The sequence below is a fragment of the Denticeps clupeoides genome, chromosome 1 (assembly GCF_900700375.1).
Source record: "Denticeps clupeoides chromosome 1, fDenClu1.1, whole genome shotgun sequence".
NCBI lineage: Eukaryota > Metazoa > Chordata > Actinopteri > Clupeiformes > Denticipitidae > Denticeps > Denticeps clupeoides.
This window is the reverse complement of record NC_041707.1, coordinates 12,847,144-12,867,651: the sequence shown is the minus strand read 5'-3', so window position 1 is coordinate 12,867,651 and position 20,508 is coordinate 12,847,144. Positions and strand designations below refer to the sequence as shown.

General features: G+C 44.6%; 1 protein-coding gene across 9 annotated transcripts in view; it reads right to left on the bottom strand.

The window, feature by feature from the left end:
• Nucleotides 1-20,508, bottom strand: part of zfyve26 (zinc finger, FYVE domain containing 26) — a 22,107-nt gene extending 1,599 nt beyond the window's left edge. Inside the window, exons 1-39 of one of the 9 annotated variants that reach the window (XR_003751286.1) lie at nt 19,400-19,546; nt 18,614-18,862; nt 18,461-18,536; nt 17,870-17,953; nt 16,714-17,188; nt 15,937-16,061; nt 15,671-15,835; nt 15,503-15,591; nt 15,261-15,397; nt 14,784-14,969; nt 14,008-14,550; nt 13,638-13,784; nt 13,274-13,425; nt 12,476-12,716; nt 11,888-12,160; nt 9,456-9,575; nt 9,185-9,355; nt 8,767-9,003; nt 8,394-8,499; nt 7,469-8,298; nt 7,149-7,348; nt 6,940-7,044; nt 6,489-6,611; nt 6,213-6,389; nt 5,613-5,862; nt 5,382-5,474; nt 5,133-5,284; nt 4,744-4,877; nt 4,620-4,648; nt 4,364-4,500; nt 4,081-4,301; nt 3,852-3,999; nt 3,550-3,759; nt 1,818-2,033; nt 1,543-1,740; nt 789-997; nt 542-698; nt 347-406; nt 66-248 (exon numbers count right to left, since the gene is read on the bottom strand). Coding sequence is in view for 8 of the 9 variants with exons in the window: in XM_028996758.1 (XP_028852591.1) it covers nt 66-248; nt 347-406; nt 542-698; nt 789-997; nt 1,543-1,740; nt 1,818-2,033; nt 3,550-3,759; nt 3,852-3,999; nt 4,081-4,301; nt 4,364-4,500; nt 4,620-4,648; nt 4,744-4,877; nt 5,133-5,284; nt 5,382-5,474; nt 5,613-5,862; nt 6,213-6,389; nt 6,489-6,611; nt 6,940-7,044; nt 7,149-7,348; nt 7,469-8,298; nt 8,394-8,499; nt 8,767-9,003; nt 9,185-9,355; nt 9,456-9,575; nt 11,888-12,160; nt 12,476-12,716; nt 13,274-13,425; nt 13,638-13,784; nt 14,008-14,550; nt 14,784-14,969; nt 15,261-15,397; nt 15,503-15,591; nt 15,671-15,835; nt 15,937-16,061; nt 16,714-17,188; nt 17,870-17,953; nt 18,461-18,536; nt 18,614-18,804 (7,350 nt within the window). In the remaining variant the exon portion in view is untranslated. Of the gene's footprint in view, nt 1-65; nt 249-346; nt 407-541; nt 699-788; nt 998-1,542; nt 1,741-1,817; nt 2,034-3,549; nt 3,760-3,851; nt 4,000-4,080; nt 4,302-4,363; nt 4,501-4,619; nt 4,649-4,743; nt 4,878-5,132; nt 5,285-5,381; nt 5,475-5,612; nt 5,863-6,212; nt 6,390-6,488; nt 6,612-6,939; nt 7,045-7,148; nt 7,349-7,468; nt 8,299-8,393; nt 8,500-8,766; nt 9,004-9,184; nt 9,356-9,455; nt 9,576-11,887; nt 12,161-12,475; nt 12,717-13,273; nt 13,426-13,637; nt 13,785-14,007; nt 14,551-14,783; nt 14,970-15,260; nt 15,398-15,502; nt 15,592-15,670; nt 15,836-15,936; nt 16,062-16,713; nt 17,189-17,869; nt 17,954-18,460; nt 18,537-18,613; nt 18,886-19,399; nt 19,547-20,414 lie in introns of those variants that run through there. The other 8 variants (XM_028996758.1, XM_028996783.1, XM_028996792.1 and 5 more) reach the window with 8 other exon arrangements.

Below are 20,508 nucleotides of genomic sequence, written 5' to 3'. Positions count from 1 at the left end.
TGTAACATGTTTAACCATTCAATCCCAGTGGAAAAACTATTAAATTAAACCGACTGCCAACTCACGTCAGCAGGTGCTTTATCTGCAACTGAGACGCAGCTCAGAATGATGGCGTCACAGTCGCTCTTGGTGGCTGTGCCAGATTCTCCCACACACTTCAACAGCTGCCGGACAGCCCCATACTGGCGCTGGCGCACCAACCGCTGCCCGACGCGCATGTACACAGACAGCGCCTCGAGCTGAAAGTCCTGAAGGGGGGGGGTGTCAGTCACACTTAAAGCATCCTTTCTTTCAAAATGGAAAAAATAAATACTGCAAGAAGACAAAAGATTAAACAAGCGATTACCTGTATGACTCTGTATGCAATCCCAAAACCTTCCTCAATGTTCTTGCCACCAAGCATCACCTGCAGACCAACAAAACAGTGTGCTGTAGGAAACATATAAATCCTTGCATGTTTATATGGGAGTGCTTTGAACAGTCTTGAGGTCAAGACAGGCCACTTGTCTTTGCACTATGAAGGGTCCGGATTACAGCGCACCTTGCACGCAACATCAATCTTAATTGGGTTTCCTCCAAACAATGTTGGGGGAGCACCAGTGTTGGTGGGACTCCCGGCCGTCTTTGACAGAGCGGATATCTCACAGCGGTGCAGGAAACGAGTGACTTCAAGCTGGAGCTCAATGGTGTTCATGTGTCTGAGGGGCAAGACAAGAAATTTGTTTTTAAAACCCTAACCCAAGCCCAACTCTTAAAACACCAAAATATGTCTTCTCATTCGCCCTCACCTGGACACATCACTAGAGGACATTTTCTTGCGAAAGCTGCTGGTGTGGGTTCTCTTTCGGGTGGAGCCACGCCCCTGCTGCTCCTGCAGGTAGGTCCTCAGATGCTCCTTTGCCCGCACCAGCCAGCGCTGCTGCTCCCCCAGCTGCAGATACGACTGAGCACCATGTGTGAAAAAGCGGATGCAGGTCATGGCTGCTCGGACATGGTCCTATAGATGGAGAATGAGACATCTCAGACTACTCACCCTGTGGTACTCCATTGTGTAGGACACATTAAAATAATGCATTAATTCATGAAATTAGCAGACACTCTTATCCAGAAACATTTACAATCAGTAGTTACAGGGTCAGTGCCTCTGGAGCAATTCAGGTTTAAGTGTCTCGCTCAAGGACACAATGGTAGTAAGAGGGGTTTGAACCTGTGACTTTGCGGTTGTCTGGTTCATAGGTAAGCTTGTTACCCACTAGACGGCTACCACCCTTACACTTTTAAAGTATAATTAAGACTTGAACATGGTTTGATGTATTGATCATCAATCCCGATCCGCCAAGGTGCCACTGAGGACCACTAATGGTCCTTTTTGAGATCTTCCTCAGAATGTGGGATTGTTATCATATTTCTGTATAATGATCTAACAGAAAGCAACTCTTGTCCTGATTTTTAACATGCATTATGGCTCAAGGAGATCTAGAAGTTCAGGTGAGAAAATAAAGACACCATAGAGGAATGTTCTAAGCCCAAATTCACACTGACCACCATGAACTGCTGCAACTGGTAGAGCGTGTGGAAGTGTCCTCGGCGCTGCAGAATTTGACAGGCGGCAATGAGGTAACGATTCCAGACCTCCAGAGTGGAATCCAAAGACTCCATAAGCCCCTGCATGTCGCCCAGCCGCCCCTGCTCCAGGCTGGGCTGCAGAATCCCTTCTAGAAACACCTCATCAGGACACTCCTGCAAGAAATTCAGAAAGTCCAATGTGAAACAGTCTCATTCAAAATGAACTCCTGAGTCTAAAGCAGCGATTATACCTTAGTGAGAAGGTGAGACAGGGCTTCCTTCATGCCATCATGGTGCATGTGGAACCTGACCAGCGCCAGGTGAGTGCCATAGGTGTGCAGGTAGTAGAGGCACTCCTGGTACTGACTGCAGTTCTGCAAACGTCCCTCTAAACGCTCGACTGTAGCCTGGTCACTCAGAGCCTCTTCCAGCTCCCGCAGAGAGGCCAGCACGTCTTCCTCTATGTGCTAATACACCCACACAAGTGTAAATGACTCATTGCATTTTAGAGGAAAAGAAAATGTGTGTGTGTGTGTGTGTGTGTGTGTGTGTGTGTATATATATATATATATATATATATATATATATATATAGGCCACACAGTTCAACAGAGATCATAACTGTCTAGACCAATTATAAAAGCAGCACATGTAAATGGGTAATCATTTCCCAGAATGAAAGATCCCGTGTCCACGCCTGCAAATACCTTGTCTGTTTCTTGCTTGTTTCACAGCACAGAGCAGCTTGTTATTTTACATAAATAACTTCCTGCTGCCTGTTCTGAGCTCAAACACTTTTGCTAAAAACAAATGCATTCAATATGCATGTTTTCATTATGGAACAACACGCCGGGCAGTGGTGGCCTAGCGGTTAGGGAAGCAGCCCCATAATCAGAAGGTTGCTGGTTCGGATCCTGATCCGCCAAGTTGCCACTGAGCAAAGCACCGTGCCCACACACTGATCCCCGGGTGCCTGTCATGGCTGCCCACAGCTCACTCAGGGTGATGGGTTAAATGCAGAGGACAAATTTCACTGTGTGCACCATGTGCTGTGCTGCTGTGTATCACAAGTGACAATCACTTCACTTTAAAAGAGCTCTCTGAACTTTACAGAGCATGTACAGATACTGAGTGAAAAGTGAGAATCTAGGAGACATCAGTCATTACAGTTTCTAGTCTTCACACACACTGCATTGAAGACAAATCACTTTCCACACTGGATAGAAAATAATTCCATGCATTGAAATTGGGTCTCAGTAAGGAGCAACTTTTCAAGGAGTTAAAGCCTGATATTCTAATAATAGTGAAAATAACATGTAACAGGTAATTCTAAGCCACTTTTATGTTTTTTTAAAGAGGCACAATATTTAAAAAGCAAGGGATACATAAAATGTTGATTTAGGGTATGTCTATACATAGTCTTTATCTCTGGAAGGGCACTTCCATGTGGCAAAATATCATCACTAGCCACCATTGAATTATAAATAGGAAAGGAGCAGTCCAATTTTTTAAAAATCATATCAGTTGCTATAGATCTTTAAAACCAACCCATAAGATGGAGCAGCCAAAAAGCAAACTCAACGCTATTAAATAACAAGGTATATTATATAATACATATATTATATATATTATAAATACATATATATTATACAATAAAGGTGGTAGTAGCCTAGTGGGTAACACACTCACCTATGAACCAGAAGACCCAGGTTAAAATCCCACTTACTACCATTGTGTCCCTGAGCAAGACACTTAACCCTGAGTTGCTCCAGGGGGACTGTCCCTGTAACTAATGATTGTAAGTTGCTCTGTATAAGGGCATCTGATAAATGATACATAAGTGGAGATAATGATAAACATCAATACATAATCAAACAATCAAAATCTCAATTATACAATTTAGGGTATATTGGTGTACTGTGTTGTTGCAATATAGAATTTTAAGTAATTGTGGTAAAATGATTGAATGGGGGAACTATGTTACCATGGACAGGGTGGGTCGGATGCTGGACTCCAGGTGCTGGAGAATCTCCTGCAACAGCCGTGGCCCATTGTTTAGTTGGTTACGGTCCATGGGTGGCTTCATGCAGCGAGCAAACTTCTCCCGGGCACTGCTGAGGTTTCCCGCTTTCAGAGAAGCCATGCCCCATGCATGCCACACCCCACTGGGGTCCAACCCACTCTTAGTGGAAACCTAAATTCAAAGGCAAGGCTATTGTTTCTCATATACCTCAAATCATTTTGATAGCTATCAATATATTAAAGCAAATGATTAAGGCCACTAACTTCCACTGCCAGATGGTAGTACTCTGCTTCCAAAAGCTGATTGCGAAGCCGAGTGACTGCGGCAGTCTCCAGGATATCATCCAGAGAGGGAATGTACTTGTAGTTGGCCCTCACCAGAATTTTTAGCACATCCACTTTGCTGATGTAGCTGTACCAAGATGGCATCAAAAATTAGAAACACAATGAACCTGTGCTGCATCAGATTCAGGTCAGTTGTGAGGGCGTTCACCTGTCACACAAGGCCAGGTCCTGGCTGCGACCCACATTGACAAACATGAGTTTAGCGCTGAAAATCAGCTGACCCATGATATCCGTGAGAAGACGGGCATCAACTTCTGGGTTGGTGAGCTTACGGGAGATAGAACGGCAGTGACTTATAAGCTGGTGACCACAGGCAGTGTGGTCACTGTGCAGGGAGAGAATGGCCACACAAAGAGAAGCGCTTGGGGCCTGAGGAAGAACAGGGATAATTATTACACTATATTGATAAAAAGAAAAAAATGGATTCATACCTGTTCATAGTAGAACTCGCTGTGGAGCTGCTGGTTCTCTGCGGGGTTTGTGCTCAATTTGAATTGACGGTGGGGAACCTCTGGAAGACACAAAACCCCTTCCAGCAAGCCATCTGAAGCTACTGGGCTTCCTGCTACTGCAAACACACACACACACACACACACACACACGTAACGTTCTTAAAAGTCGACCAAAAAAATGAACCTGTTAAATGGATGAAGTGAGATTTAAAATAAATGACCTTCCTGCCTTTACCTTCAGCTTGTTCCAGTTCTTCTTCTGAACTAAAGTGAGTTCCAGCACAATGAGTGAAATAAAATGAAATTGTTAAAAATCCATGAAATTTTAATATAACATTTGCAGTAAGGCAGAGTCTTACTTTGGATGGAAGAAGGTGTAACACTGATCACACACTCGCACCAGCTCATTAGAGGTGTCTATCTTCATGCGGTGTATGGAGCAGGCATGGCATACCAGCCTTCCACATCTGCGGCAGTGGTGTCGTCTGTTAAACTACAACAGGCGGGAAAAGTGACAGCATACATCATTTTATGTAATGAAATAGGAACTGCATTCATATAGTTTCATCATGATAGGACAACCTTCTTTTAGGCCATTAAAGTAGATTGAAACAGACAGATTATTGTAGAATTGTTTTTGTAGCTACAACCCTGTACAAAATCCTGCATACAGGCCTCCTCAGATGTTCAGATTCATGGCAGAAGTTCTTCCATGCAGAGCTTCTGCTAATTGAGCTTCAGCACTCACCATAGTGAACCTTTCTCTCTGGCAGACCATGCAGATGGCCTGCTGATGGTCTGGGATCCAGTCTTTGCGAACTGGCGGCTTCTCAGGAGGCGTGAAGGGGGTGGCTGGGGAACGGATCCTTTTGCCATAGGGGGTGTGCATAGGTGTGTTGCCTGAATTAAAAATATATATGTATACCACACATGTTCCTCTATGCTAAAATTGTTAAGGTGTAGAATGTGGTGGAGCAATCTATAAACTGAAACAGACCAGCAGATGGGGGTGGAGTGCTGCTGGGAGTGGAGGGGCAGCTTTCTTGGGCAGGGCACTGCAACAGGACATCCTGCAGACTGATGACAGAGTCTGGAAACATAGGTAACCATTTTCACATTATCTGAATGTAGAAGGATACTTTGGATATCTAATACTTTGGATATCTGGATATTTGGAAATACTAACACCTGCCCTTTACTCAGAAGGAGCAGGCAGTAGTTAACCCACCAGAGCGTGATCTCTCCCTTGGTGCATAAGGAAACTCCAAAGCTTTATGGGCATATCTAGATAGAAGAGAGTCAATGTCCTCATTGCTGAAGCCCGCCTCCTGACCCACCAGAAGCTTTCTGAGTGTTCGTACAGCCGTGTCGGCCCAGTCCACCTTTAGGTTCATCAGCAGCTGTTCCAGCATGAGAAGTGGCTCAGACAGCAGTAGGAAATAGTCCTGCCGCACTGCTTCTGGGAGAGTCAACAAGACCTACAACACAATGAGAACCATTCCATGGTATACATTATACCTCTTATAATTGTATAAAAACAACAGTAGCCGTAGGCCAAATTCACTCGGGCAACTTTATTAGGTAAATGGGTGACGTCATAAATGGTGGTCCAAAATTTCTGACTTTCAAAAATTGAATAAGAATTAAAGAAAATAATACATTGATTAGTCTAGCTTCAAAATTGAAGTTCTGAAAATTACATTTCAATAACTTGACGTATAAATCACAAAAAAAGTTAACTGCCATAGTTTATCTACTTATGCAAAAATGTAAATTAAAAAAATTTTTACATACACATGGAAGACAGACAGACAAGCAAGAACCAGACCTTGGAACCCAAGTGAAGAGCATGGATATGACACCGGCGTGCCGGTGACACCTGGCTTTGGAAGTGCATTGTCAGGTAGTCAGCAAGAAAATGACATGCAGCCAGTCCAGGTCGACGGTCCAGGGCACGCTCGCTTATCTCTAGGCCTAAAGAGAAATCAGACAGCCCCTCCAACAGCTGGAGAGTCACACCACAACAGTTCAAAAAAGGAAACCCTAAAAGATTGATGATCTTGTTTAGATATGTGACATCATCTACTCTATATTACAAACACACCTGGAAAGCCTCCTCAGTCTTTCCCTTCTCTAGCAGGTAGAGCAGGTGCTCCGTTTGCAGCTGAAGTCTGGATGAGTCAGACACAGTGTAGAGCTGCACCCACTTACTGCACAAATCAAACTCCTGTCAACAACAACAAGGGACAAGAAAAACGTGGACTTTATTTCTTAAATATGTCCAAATGAAGTAGCTGCATTTCCATTCCACAAAACTAAAGTGATGTTTTTTGATAACATAATTATGGAATGACTTTTTCCATTCAGAGATGGGAGAGAAAAGATAACAGGTTCATTCCTCTGCAAACACGCATTTTAGAATATAATGTGACCCATTAGGCCTACATTAGTCTCCAAAATACTTTCAATTTGCACAAATTGAAGGTTATGGAAATGTGACTATTCAGGAAGTCTTCATAATTGTCTACTCATTGTCTAGCAGAATCAGAATCAACCTGGGCCTCCTGCATCTTCGCCAGCAGCGTCTCTGGGTCCTGCTTCGATTCTTCTCGCAGCTCTTGCCAAGTCTCCCATGGCAATGACGGCTGCATACTCAGCATCTTTTCAAGATAAAGACAGGAATGTAATACCACAGTAAAAATAATAACTCATTAGTAATCGTTTTCAGAAAATAGGATGACTTCATAAGCAGTGGCTGATGTACCCTTTTGTAAATGACCATCTCTTCTCTCTTTTGCTGCAGTTCAGCTCTGAGCGACCCAACCAGGCTGACGTCACTCAAGCAGAAACTCAGTAGATCCAGGCAGGTTTCCAGAGGCCACCGATCAAGACCCTGAAGAGCTACCCGGGCACGAAGGTCTGTGTCCCACACCCGGAACAAATGCTCTGAGCCAGCCTCTCCATCTAAGAAAGACTTAGGCAGTCAGTAACTTAAAAGGCCAGTAGGAAAACAGAAAAGTGGCGCATGGACATATAATAATATTCACATTATACAGATGAGTTCAATCAAGTATGTTGGCACACCTTCCAATGCAGCACAAGCCAGCAGCCTGTCCCTCAGAGCCCCTTGTTGGCTGCATTTCTGACCATAAAGCTCCAATAGGCTGATGCCTCGGCTCAGATCCCCACTGGCCAGCGCCTGCTGGAAAGCCTTCACCACGAGAGCTTGTGCTGCTCCATTATGAACTCCTGACAACAGTAAACCAAGCAGAGGCTTCCCACAGACAGCCGTCCCCAGCTCACTTCCAGCCTCCTCTGCTTCTGAGCCCAAAGGAACCTCCAGCACAGGCTCGGCCATTGTCTGAAGATAGGATCGGAGGATGGGGAAGTCCTTCAGCAAGGTATCTGCCTCTCTGGAGATTTGTTCACCATCCAGGACTGCCTCCTTCCGTCCCCCACCACGGAAGTATGACCAGCCAGATGACTGGGCCCGTGGCGCTTCACCTCGACTGGCACTTAAACACGCTAGAGTAGCTAACAAGGGACAACGGGACTTGAGGAAGGTCATAGCTGATTGCGTCAGGAGGAACGAAGAGGGGGAGGATGAAGATGATGAAGAGGATGAAGCTGGTGAGGATGGCGATGACGTGGAGGAGATTATGGCATCTTCAGATGACACTTCGGAGTACTCAAAGCTGAGCTCCGAGCAACGAGGTGGGGGAGGTTCCAGGGTGGAGCAGTGCTTCTGGGTGTATTCCTGCAGCAGAGAGGATATGCTGGCAAGCCCAAACCCGCCCTCTTTGGACTGGCCCCACCCACATGAGTCCCAAAAAGGAAGTGGCTCACAACAGCGGTGCACTACGACCTGCTGCAAATTCACACACACATTCTCCTGCTGTAGCAGCGACAGCACCCTAGGAGAAAGAAAGACAAATCAAATAGATGAAGATCAAACACATTCACACTGAACATAAAGAGGGTTTTGTTTACCAGTCAGTGATCTCTTTACCTGTCTGGGGATACCTGTCTCTCAAAGAGCAGATGTGAAAGCAGCTGAGAAGGAGACTGCAGCAGCACAAGCAGAGGGTTCCCCAGCTTCACTTCACTAGATTGGTCTGTTTGAAACAGAACAGAAAACAAAAAACTAAATCATACAATTTATTACATGAAAAATACCATGAAAGAACATGTCTGAATGCCTTTAACTATAAATGCAGAAAAGAAAATAAAGAGTCACTGAACATGTAACACAAGGATTATACACACTACGGGATATTTCCAACTGGGGTCAAGTTCAAACAATTTGAAAATACAGAAAACATGGATGATATATTTGTAAAATTAGAATTTTTTGGGGAAAATGCATAATACAGCTTTCTTACCCTCAGAGCTCAGACTGCGCACCAGCACAGACGCCAGCGTGTTGACGTAGTCCAGGAAGCTACGTATGTAGTCCACCCTGTAGTTGTCTATGTCCGGCTCGAAAGGGCAGAGCTGGTCCAGAGAGCGCAGCAGCTGCTTCATGTGGGAGCGGACAGGGTGAGAATCTAGCTCAGACTGCTTTAGACCAGCCTGCTCCACCAGGGCAGACAGCAGAGCGCCACCTGTACGGCTTTCTGCTGGAGAGGAGGTAAGACTGATTTACAGAATTTACACAAAGCACAACTACACTCGTTGGATGTGCCACAATCACTGGCCCTAATTCTATGAATAATGAAAACCTGCACTCCACTAGTCCTCCAGCAAGCTAAGGGACAATTTAGTGTGAAATTAGCTCCTGTATCTGAAACAGGATCTAACCTGTGCTGTCAGTGGCAGCACTGAGTGTTTGCAGAGTGACTTCCAACCGCTGTGCCAGGTTCAGCCGGCTGGCTATGCTCTCGTCTGTCAGCACTGTGTTGCAGGACAGCAACACTTCCTGAGCACTGCAGCCAAAAGGGCTCCCCAGTACATGCTCCTCACTGGCACCATCTAAACAGGTCGAGAAGACAATCAAATCAATATAACCTACGCTAGAGCAAACACATGCAATAAGGCAATGCAAAGTATTTTCTGCATTCTGTTTACTTGCCTGTCTTAGCAGGGCCTTTCCCAGTAGCAGTGCGGTTCAGGATTTTGCTGATCTGCTGCAGGACAGCAGGAAAACCACGGATCACATCAAAATGATGTGCTTTAGTGTCAATTCTGTATCCTAGGGGGAAAAAAAAAAAAAAAAGAAAGAAAGAAAGAAAAAATTTTGTGACCAAATAAACAAATCGCGATGATGGTAGGCAGACATACAGGGTATCAGAGAAGGACTAAAAATAGGGCTGCTACTAATCTGCCAATTATTTGGAGAATGGTATGCAGAAAAAAAGCCAACGTAATGCATGGTTGTGTTGAGCACGTGCATAGACCACTGCTTGCTGCTGCTTCCACGGGCGGCGTCAGGCAACAGGCGTTAGAAACACCATTCATAAACCTCCGCTCTTTTTTCATTTTTGCCCTGCCCTGTCTATGAGGCACCGAACTCTGCAGGCATCAGTGTGCGAGAGAGACAGAGTGGGTTCACTGAGCTCCACACTCAACTAAAGCTTTTTTTTAATAATCAAATGTCTCCGCATCACGCAACACGGCAAATAGATTATGTATCTTTTAGTAATCGATTTTTATCGATTTAATTGATGAATTGTTGCACTAAAACCTCTACTGGTACAGTATTAAATATATCAATATTAGGGGGCATGCAGTGGTGATAGCAAAAATATTTCCTGAGCCTCAACTTTTTCCCATGACCGAGAAGTGAGAGGGGGAAGTGGAGCTATTTTCAACACACTTTTAACATATAACTTGTTGGACCATGGGCCATTTATATATAAAAAGCTATAGTATAATCCTGATCATCATTATTGATCATCATAATGATATTTTAACATTTAATCTGAAGTAATATATTATTATTAATTTTCCTTCCAAATATGTGTGATATTTCTTAGCTTTTGTCAATGTTGCCAGACTAATATTACCTGTACTGCAGCAAGCCACAAGGCGGTGACTGCAAAACTTTCAGGTTGTTATTTCAGGGTTACACAATTTGGAAGAGAAAAAAAAAAGTGCAATATGATAAATGGCACTTGCTTACCTATCAATAAAAACTCATAAAATCATTAATTACTAAATCTTTACATCACTGTAAATGTTAATTCCCAATACTGCAGCTTAATAAAAAATATTTATAAATAAAGCAATAAGAATTCATATCTACATATAGAACTGCTGGTTATAAATGGGATAATGTAGGTGCTGATACAATTATTTCGCATTGCCTGCTGTTCCATTTTTAACTACAAGTTCACTGTTGCCTGACTCCATGTCCATTCCCACCGGGGCTGCTGTTGTCATGTCAAACATATGACTTGTAAAAGGTGTGAGGTGTTTTAGAGAGCAGCGCTGTTGTACAGGTTGGCTGTGGCTTTGGTTGGCAAATGAAAATGAAGTTAGAACTGAGGTGTGGTGTTCGGATAAAACCCAGTGAAAAGTAATAAAACCCCTGCAATAATAAATTCTCAGTATTTATTTGGTTCACCACCTGCCACGGAAGAACAGGAGTTAGCCCAAATTTATGGTGTACATTTCGCCACCTGATGACTGTGGCTGAGACGTTCAAATCAAATTAACATTTAATAACAGCGTATTTTAACATCCTGGGAAAATGGCAGGAACCACTTGAGAGGAAGCACTGAATCAAGCCATTCATTTAATTAATAGCATCATCACAGGTAACACTTGATGGTGACACAACAAAAATCACCCTTGGTGAGCAGTGGCCAGCCATGACAGGCGCCTGGAGCAGTGTGTGGAGACGGTGCTTTGTTCAGTGGCACCTGTGGCACCTTGGCGGTATTCGAACCGGCAACCTTCTGATTACAGGGCCGCTTCCTTAACTGCTAGGTCACCACTGCCCAACAATAAGATATTGCCATTCATCATAATCTAATGCACAGTTCATTGGTGAAATTTTCAGTGAATATGGTGTTTGGCAAGACAGCAGCGGCGAAAAAGGAACTAACTTCAGCGTGGTCTGCGATGATGCCATTACGGTATTAATTAAATTAATGCCTTGCCTCAGTGCTTCCTCTCAAATGGTCCCAGAGTGGTAAAATATGCTGTCGCTGTGCTGTCTGGATGTACAGAGCCGTGTCACGTCGGCGGGACCAGCTGGGCGGGCTAGCCAATGCTCTCTGTACACTATAATACACTCATTTACATTACAATGACTTACAATCAGTAATTACAGGGACAGTCCCCCCTGGAGCAACTTAGGGTTAAGTGTCTTGCTCAGGGACACAAGGATTTTGAACCTGAGTTTTCTGGCGAGTATGTTACCCACTAGGCTACTACCACCCTCTCACACTCCCACATCTACATACAAAGCTTGCACACACACACAAATACTTGATCTGTTCAACAATCTTCAAATTATAATCAATTATCAGTATTATTTCTGTACAAAGAAGGCCACACCTCTGCTCTCCAGGCTGGTGAGGAGTCTGCGCTCAGCCGTCTCCAGCAGCTGCCGAGAAGTTTTCCACAGCTGGCAGTGGCAGCAGGCCAGGTCAAATGCTGCCATGCCCGGTGGGCTGAGCTCCGCTAGAAGCTGGGATAGGTGGCCGGAAGGGTCCTGGGCCACAGAGGACAAATGAGAGAGCCAATATCCCTCCTCTAGAGCTGGAACAGGGCGGCTGGGACTGCTGAGGAGCCGGTCAGCAACGTCAGATATGGAGTAAAATGCCATGCCTAAAGAAACAGCAGCACGCACAATAACATCACTGACTGATGAATACGATTCCTGAGCATTTGAAATGCTCAGTAAGTGTTCTTCCCTAATCATAAATGAAGGGCAACTTGAGCAACGCTGTAATGTAATACCAGTGCACAATGTTCTCACTGATTGACAAATATCAGAATCACTAGTGAAATTCAACATTTTATACATTTTTACAAGTGTCTGTGGAAAGTAGGGTTATTTCACATCTGCAACAATCTACTATTTTAGCACTTTTTAAAATGTAAAATATGAATATTGTGTATAGTGTTTGAGGACTGAGGTACCAGCTGCAGCAGCACTTCCAATAGCTTGCAGGGTGGAGCGACCGCTGCTTCCCAGCCGGCTCCGGCTGGGCGGAGCCACAGCCGACGCGCCCAGGCCCTCCGATGAAGAGGAGGAAGAAAGGGACTGGCTCTCGATTTTATGCTCCACCTGAGTCAGCTCCTGAAGCACCTCTCTGTAACGCTCCATGAAGAGCAGCTCTCCGGAGCAGCCTGAGGTTTCCAGACCAAACATCAACATCACCTGAACAAAGTCACAACACACCTCATCAGGGGGTCTAAATTACGCAACTATTTCACGGATTCTGCTTTTTATTTGAACAGATCCAAATTATCAATGGCTGATAAAGTCCAACTCCACTCAAAACCACATTAGCAAGTCTTTCTGTCTTCAACAGGATGTGCTCTGTACTGATTTAGGCATACATTTTAAACCAACAGAAGCTAACATGCATTCATTTTTGTTAGCATGTAGCAACAAGTAAAGTTTGCAAAAACATTTTAATACATTAACACGGTTTACATAAAAAATGAAACTAAATAAGCAACACATTTCTAATTTTAAAAAATCCAAATTCATTTACATTGCAAACGAATGTATTGCATTTAGCAGACTCTCTTACAAATCACATGTTACAGGGACAAAACCCCTCAGCTCTATCCACAGCCTCTACACCCCTCTCAACATTGCAGTCTTCCACCTCCACTCCACTTCAGAATACTTAACGCTCCCTCCCACTCAACCTTGACCCATCCTCTCCCATCCAGCTATACTCTCCTCTCCGCTCCCAGCCTGTTCACCTGCTGAGCCTCGGTGTAGTTCCCTCTTCGGATGCAGGAGATGAGCAGAGACTCGGGAGGAGAGAGCATGGCAGGGACCAACCAGCTGTGTGGACCCCCACAGGGACAGAGCTCCTTCTCCGGGTGGCTGGACACTGCCCCTCCACCTCCATCTGTAGTTCAGTTCCATTTATTAGTCGTCTATTAAATTATTTACTGCAAGAGACACTCTCACATGGTTACTTTTCCATATTACAGCTAAATAAAACTCTTTATTGGTCAGGGACACTTTGATCTGGGTTTCAAATTAGAGGGTGAAAATGATTAATAATTAATATTATTAATACATCCTGGTGAAAGAACGGAAGCAAGATGGCTGAATAACCAGAAGTGCTGGTGCTGAACTCTCCATTCTGCCTCTCAGTGGACGTTTGCTGCTCTGACCGGTGGCGTCCCACCCTCTTCCTTCTCCTGCTGCTGTTACGTCTCACAGCCAGAGCCGGACGCAGAGGCAGCAGACAGGGTCCTTCTGCTGGTTATTAAAAAATATTTGGAATCTTTTCATTACATAAAACATCGTATTTATCTGACACCATAAACCAGAGCAACCTACAATGATTATTTACAGATACAGTCTATCTGGAGCAAATCAAGGACTGAATGGTACTATGAGAGGTTTGTAGTCAGAAAGGTCAGCCATCCCACCCATTCACATCCCATTCATTTCTTGGGACCAACAGGGACCTCAAACTTACCATTACAGCTGCTGGCCTGGTTATTGGTGACTATCTGCAGCCTCCACTGTGCCTCAGCCGTGCGCTTGGACAGTCTCTGCAGTCTCGAGCTGAACGTCTCTGCCGTAACTGAACAGCCAAGGTTCTCAACAGCTTCAACCTCAGCAGCCAGAGCGCGGCCATCTCCCTGCCCCAGGGCACAAATACCCTCCAGCCCCTCCCGTAGCAGCCGCAGGAAGCCTTCCATAGCTGCCGCGTCCACCAGGAACCCTCTGCATCCCTGTGTCAGGTGACCCAGGTCCAGGTGACTGTAGGCCATCTGCTGGGTTCCCATGGTACTCTGTTCTCCAACAGATTCTCTCCCCTCTGACCTGTCAATTTCACTCCCCTTTATCCCCCCTTCCTCCGTGCTCTCAGTAGGCCTTGAGGCTGTGGTAAAGTTGCCACTAGACAGGAACAGCAACGAAAAGATGTTCTCCAGCAGCTCTAGACGGAACATGGCTGGAACTGCTTCCAGGTACAGCTGGCACTCCGACAAGAGGTGTTGGAACAGTCCAGAGTTCCCTAGGGTGGAAGCAGACAAGGATGCATGGACATGTTTTAATTCAGGTGCTTGAGGGAAAAAAAAAAAAAAAAAAGTGTCATCTGAGCTTTATCAAAATTGCAACTACAGTGAAAGGGAATTTTGCAGTTGTTATTCTACAAAGTACATCTATACAAAAATAAACAATTACTTAATTAATAAATGATTGACAACTGCAAAAAAATAACAACAATACAAGAGTTATGTTTCATACCCCCTGACTGGGTCGGAATTGAACTCTTCTTATTGGTCGGTGTGGAGGCACATTCTGTACAGTTGGTGTGGGCGTGTGCATTCACACACAGGGCGTACAGTGCATACTTCATGGCACAGAAGCCCTGGTACAGGGTCACATTCCGCTGGGCAGAGGTGCAGTGCGAGTCAACAAGGTCAGTCCCTTCTGCAATGGGCCACAAGAACGCTGTTATCCAAACAGGCTAAAGGACGGGTAAAGAAACACATCTGCCCATTTCAACTTTCCAGGTCCACAATCTTTAAAAGGCATAAGATATTTTCGCCTGGTAACTTTATACTTCAAAAATTTCACCAGAAATCTGTCAATATCTATTGTAAAAGAAATGTACAACCCCAAGTTTGCAAAATGCTATTATCAATACAGTTCATTTCTCCCACATTATTCCACAACTTCAAAAAAAACCAAACATTTTAGATATTTTTTTCTGTCTAGTACCTTGTAATCCCAATAGCAGGTCAAGAATCCTGCGCTCCTCAAACTCAGCCAATGGGGTTAGGGAATGCAACACGTACAGGGCAGAATGGCTGTCCAGAGTATGTAGCTGAGCCAGCAGGGCGTCTCTTGTGATTCCACTACACACACACACACACACACACACATCTCAAATAAACATTTAATAGCTCTGATATTCCAGTGTAATACAAGTAATGACACAACATAAACAAGGGAAAACTCACAGATTATTCTTAACACACCAATCCAGGACGGCAAGCTGGGAGTTCAATACACTGATAAACTCACTGAGAACTGTGTCATTAGCCGAAGCCTGTGGGAGTGTCACAAGGCTGTTAACTTCATCTGCTAAGGACAAATATCACAATGAACCTCAGGTTTGCATGTCAGACCTGCTGCAGGTGCAGCACACGCAGCAGTGCGTGGGCTGCTGAAAGACTCTGGCACTGCGTCCAACCCAGAAGCAGCAGCAGACGGGCCAGAGGATGGAACTCCCCATGCAGCAGAGTCTCCAACTGGCCAAACGCCTCCCGCTTCACCAGGTCCAGCCCTGTCACCTGAGAGGACATTGAGGAAATGGCCACACTTAAAGGTCCATGGAGACAGAACAAAAAATGAGCAAGGGTGCCCGTAATTCTTCATGCATCTGTACACATACCAGGACTTGCTCGAGAAAGTGCTTGCCACTGCTAAGACTTTCGAAAAAGATGGTTTTCCATGCAGACTGCCGGTCACCATGGCAACACAGCACCAGCATTAACTTTTCAGCTTCAGGTAAATTAACTGAAGAGAAACACAAGCGTTCAAGTTTTATGACTAGGAATTATGCACAAATAATACAAAAAATTATGAGACTAAAAGTTCAGCCCCTGCCTTTTGTTTTAGTAGCTTTCAACATATTATCTTACATTTAGATTTATGGCATTTAGTCAACAACCTTATCCAGAGCGACTTTACACTCAGTAGGTACAGGACCGTCCCCCTGGAGACACTTAGGGTTCAGCGTCTTGGTCAGGGACACAATGGTAGTAAATGGGGTCTGAACCTGTGACTTTGTGGTCTTCTGATTCATAGATGAGTGTTTTACCCACTAAGCATACAGATACACATTGCATACTTTCTTCCAGATGTTAGCCCACACAAAGAATAACTGGATTTTTATATAAAATACAAAAGCCACTTGCATGGCAGAATTATTTCACAGGAACCAATGGAAACCAAGTGAATTCTACATTTTATAAATGTCACTTTTGCAGAAGTGTGAAGCACTGATCACATCATGCCACTGTCTTTCACTTCTTGTTAAAAAAAAAAAAAAAAACACCAGATATGCAGTTTTAGATAGATTTTTTGTAAACCCCAAACTTGCCATAAAAGGATAATAATAATAATTCTACAATAAGCACAAACAGGACAAAATGGTACAGGGTCTCACGGTCTGTGTGTGGTGCATCCCTCAGCAGTTGGTCCCGTCTGAGTCTCAGGCTGGTGGAACAGTAGTGGTAGACCAGTGTGTGGTCGTGAGGCCTCAACAGTGAGCTCAGCACCTTGTCGTCCCTCAAGGGCTCATCTCTGCTTCTCCACAGTGCCTCCCAAAGACCCTCCAGTTGAGCTCCTGGTCGCTCTGCACTCCAAGGCATCAGGGCCAGCACAGAGCACACCTCCTCCATCCAGCCCTCTGACACAGAGAGCCTGAGCCGCTCCAAGCTATGATGGATGAAGGTGTCTTCAAGTGAATAGTCCCATGCTTGGTCACGTTCAGCAGATGCCTGCTTCAGGAAGGAGATCAAGCACTGGGCCAGCCTAGGCTTCCCATTCTTTAGCAGACCCTGCAAACATGACTCCACGCCAGCACGCAGGGGGCACACCTTACTGCCCAACTGGGTATCTAAGAATGCTTGATGTACCTCCTAACAAAAAAAAAAAAAAAAAAAAAGTGTTTTATACAGCATTTATACCGGACAGAACTTTACACAATGCAGGACACCATGTTTTTGCATGGTGGTCCTGTTCTATTAAATAATGTACAGGGACAGAGAGCATCAACAAGTAAGTCTTGTTGTGGACTTACTTATAAGTCATCAGTAAGCAAACCACAGAGGTCATGCAAATTAAGATGGGGAAAACATGGAATGGAAGTAGACATTTGTGTTGAGAGGATGACTATTTTCTCAGCACTGGGTAATGCACCTTTAATGAAACTTCAAAATGTTGCTTTTCAAAAGAAAGAAAGAAATAATTAGAAAAACCTATGATTCCACTGTACAGGGCTGAATCTTGATCACTAATGCAGATTGCTGCCATTAGTGAAAGTGATTAGGTGTCACATGTGGCACAGCACAGCACCCAGTGCACACAGTGAAATGTGGTGTCTGCATTTAATCCATCCCCTGAGGTCCTTAACCGCTAGACCACCACTGCCACATTCGTATTGTTAATGCTGCTAAAAATATTCAGCACACTTCTGACAGTGTTCTAGGTAGTGCTTTTCCCATGAAAGTTCACCCAGGTTCATTTATATTCTGAGGGGTTTAGTGTGTGTAGGTTGGACTATGTGATTCAGGTAAAAACAGAACGTTGAGAAATCCAACCTTCAACACCGACTCAGGGACGTCTTCAACCAGATCCTCCAGAAGCAGCAGAAACTCCAGCTCTCTCCTCTCTGATGGAGAGACCTGTACAGCCAAAAAAAAAAAGGAAGAGAGAAGACGAAACACATCAGCACCATTACACAGCACATTTTCAGCTTGTTGATAGCACTGACACATGCATACATACTGGTCATTTCAAATGCAATATAACATAACGAAATTATGAAATGCTCCTCAGCATCCCCAAAATAATAGCAGTAAACTCACCATGGCCTGTGAAAAATGCAAAAGCTGATGTACGGCGTCAGCAAATTATTCTAATGCTCACATGCTTCATGCAAAAGCGGGTTCGTTAAAAAAAAAAAAACTATCCCATCTATTTTTTAATCCAATAAAGCCTCGACAGAACTGAAAAGGGTTTATTAATCTCAGATTCATTTTGAACAGTCCGGATATACCACTGCCAAATCAATCAAGTGGTTTTAATTAAACCACTTGGTCTGGTCTGCATTTCATTTACAGTGCATACAGTTTAAATATTGTTAGAGTCCTACAGCGCTCAACCTGAAAAAAGTTTATACACGTTTATACCTTCTCGTTTGTCCATTTCTCTTGTATTTGCAACCAAAACCAGGCGAGTCTGTGTGGGCTTCCAACAGTCTCCCACCTACAGCACAGGAAACACCCCAGTGTTACAGAACGCAGCACATCCAGGACTGCAGCGGAATGTACTCAGATACCCACTCTAGAGGATATGGGTGTGTGATGATGGCCCGGACGATGCTGTGTGGCCTCAGAGACGCCGCTTTCGAGGAGTCCGCAAGCTGCCGGACGCATGCCCCTGCCAGCTGCCATTCCCCGTGCTGGAGGCACTGAGTGAAGAAGCCGAAAAGCTCCTGCAGGGAGCTCTCCTCCTCACGCCCAAACGGGTGCATGCTCCCCCTGGCCCACGGCGACAGCCCGGTTATCCTGCCGACCCCAAACTTAGCTCATCTGCGAAGCAGAGATGAAGAGGTCTGTATAATACATGTACAAGTCAGCACAAATGATGATTTACAAGCACTCCAAACCTATAAGCAAAACCATGGAAATGTTATAATGCAGCTTAATCACAGACAGGAAGTTATTCAGCTCGATTCGGGGGAAACCCTCGTTATCATCTACAACTTCTGCTTATTGTGCAAACGCCCAGTAGTGTTTACTTCTTTTTACATTTATAAAATCAGAACGGTCCGTGCTGCCACGTTTTAATTCAGACGGGAGAAGGTGCGACGTCGTTTCAGGCTGGAGAGCCGCAGAGAGGAAGGGGCTGTAAACCCGCGGCAGACCCCCCACCCCCGATACGACACCCCGACTAACCAGAACCCGCCACTTCGCAACTCGACGCTGCAAAAACAACCATCTTGTACCGGACTGGAGCGCGCTCGCGCGCCAAAAGCTCGGAAGTATTTCAGCAAACGAATGAATTTGGCTGAAAAAAAAAAAAAACCCCAATGACGTTCCACCGTAAGGACGGCAGCGAGTACTCACGGCTCCCCCCCGGTCCCCCGGTCTGTCACAGCCCGAGAGCGGCCGTACGCGGGCTGCGTCGTGCCGCCGGCGGCCATGCAGGGCGGGTCACGTGACCGGGTCAGCTGGTCGCGCTGTCGCCGCTCACGCGACGGGACGACGAGAGGTCGCGGTCTTCCGCCTTAACGCTTCATCCATGTCTATTCCGCATTCCGCGACAATACTTTCGTGACTTACGTGATTTTTTACATCGTAAAAATCCTAAATACTTAATTTCTTCTATTTTGAGTGTTGCAGGGGATTTTAATGATATTTCATAAGTAATAAGTCATCCAGGGCTGAGAATTCTTCCGACAGATGCGCCCCTAGTGGCTGCGATGCGGAGCCACCGAGCAACGAGGCATAGATCATGAAACCCAGACCCAACAAATTAATTATTTTCATCTGCCAGTGCTTTTCCTAATATCTGTAATCAATAAACCAAACACTCAATCAGTGAATGATCAATAAATCAATGAACCAGTTAATAATAATAGTATTAATACGTTACAAAACAAATTGATCAATGTGGGTTGAGGGTAAATTGCATTTTTGTTGATGGTATTTTGAATGAATTTATCTTAATTATGAGTATTTCTATGAGATTTGTTGTTATGGATTAGATAACTTTGTTGTTCACATTCAGGTACACAGAATGCAGTGTTCCCAGTCAGACCGATACTGAGTAGATAATGCTGCATGGAATAACATACAATTACGTAGGCAAAACCACTGGAATTGCATCTTAACACAGTATGCGGCAACACTTTAAACTAAAGCCTTATAAGTGCCCTACCCTGTTCAGATGATTATTCAGCAGATTATGCTCAGTGGAGTTGTGTTGATGGGACACTTGTAATTAGGTAATTAGGATAAATTAAAACCCCTCGCAGGAAATATTAACTGAATCTGGTGCTGTTTTTTTATGTGGGCTAAATTAATTAAATTGGGCTTAAATTGATTGGTATTCAAACAAAACGAACAATTGTTAACTAACCTCATACTGTAGTCTGTGTAAGCCCTTAGTCTAGTGGTGCGGTATATCGTACGCGTCTTTGTGTTGACATAAGATAAAAGGAGCATCAACTACA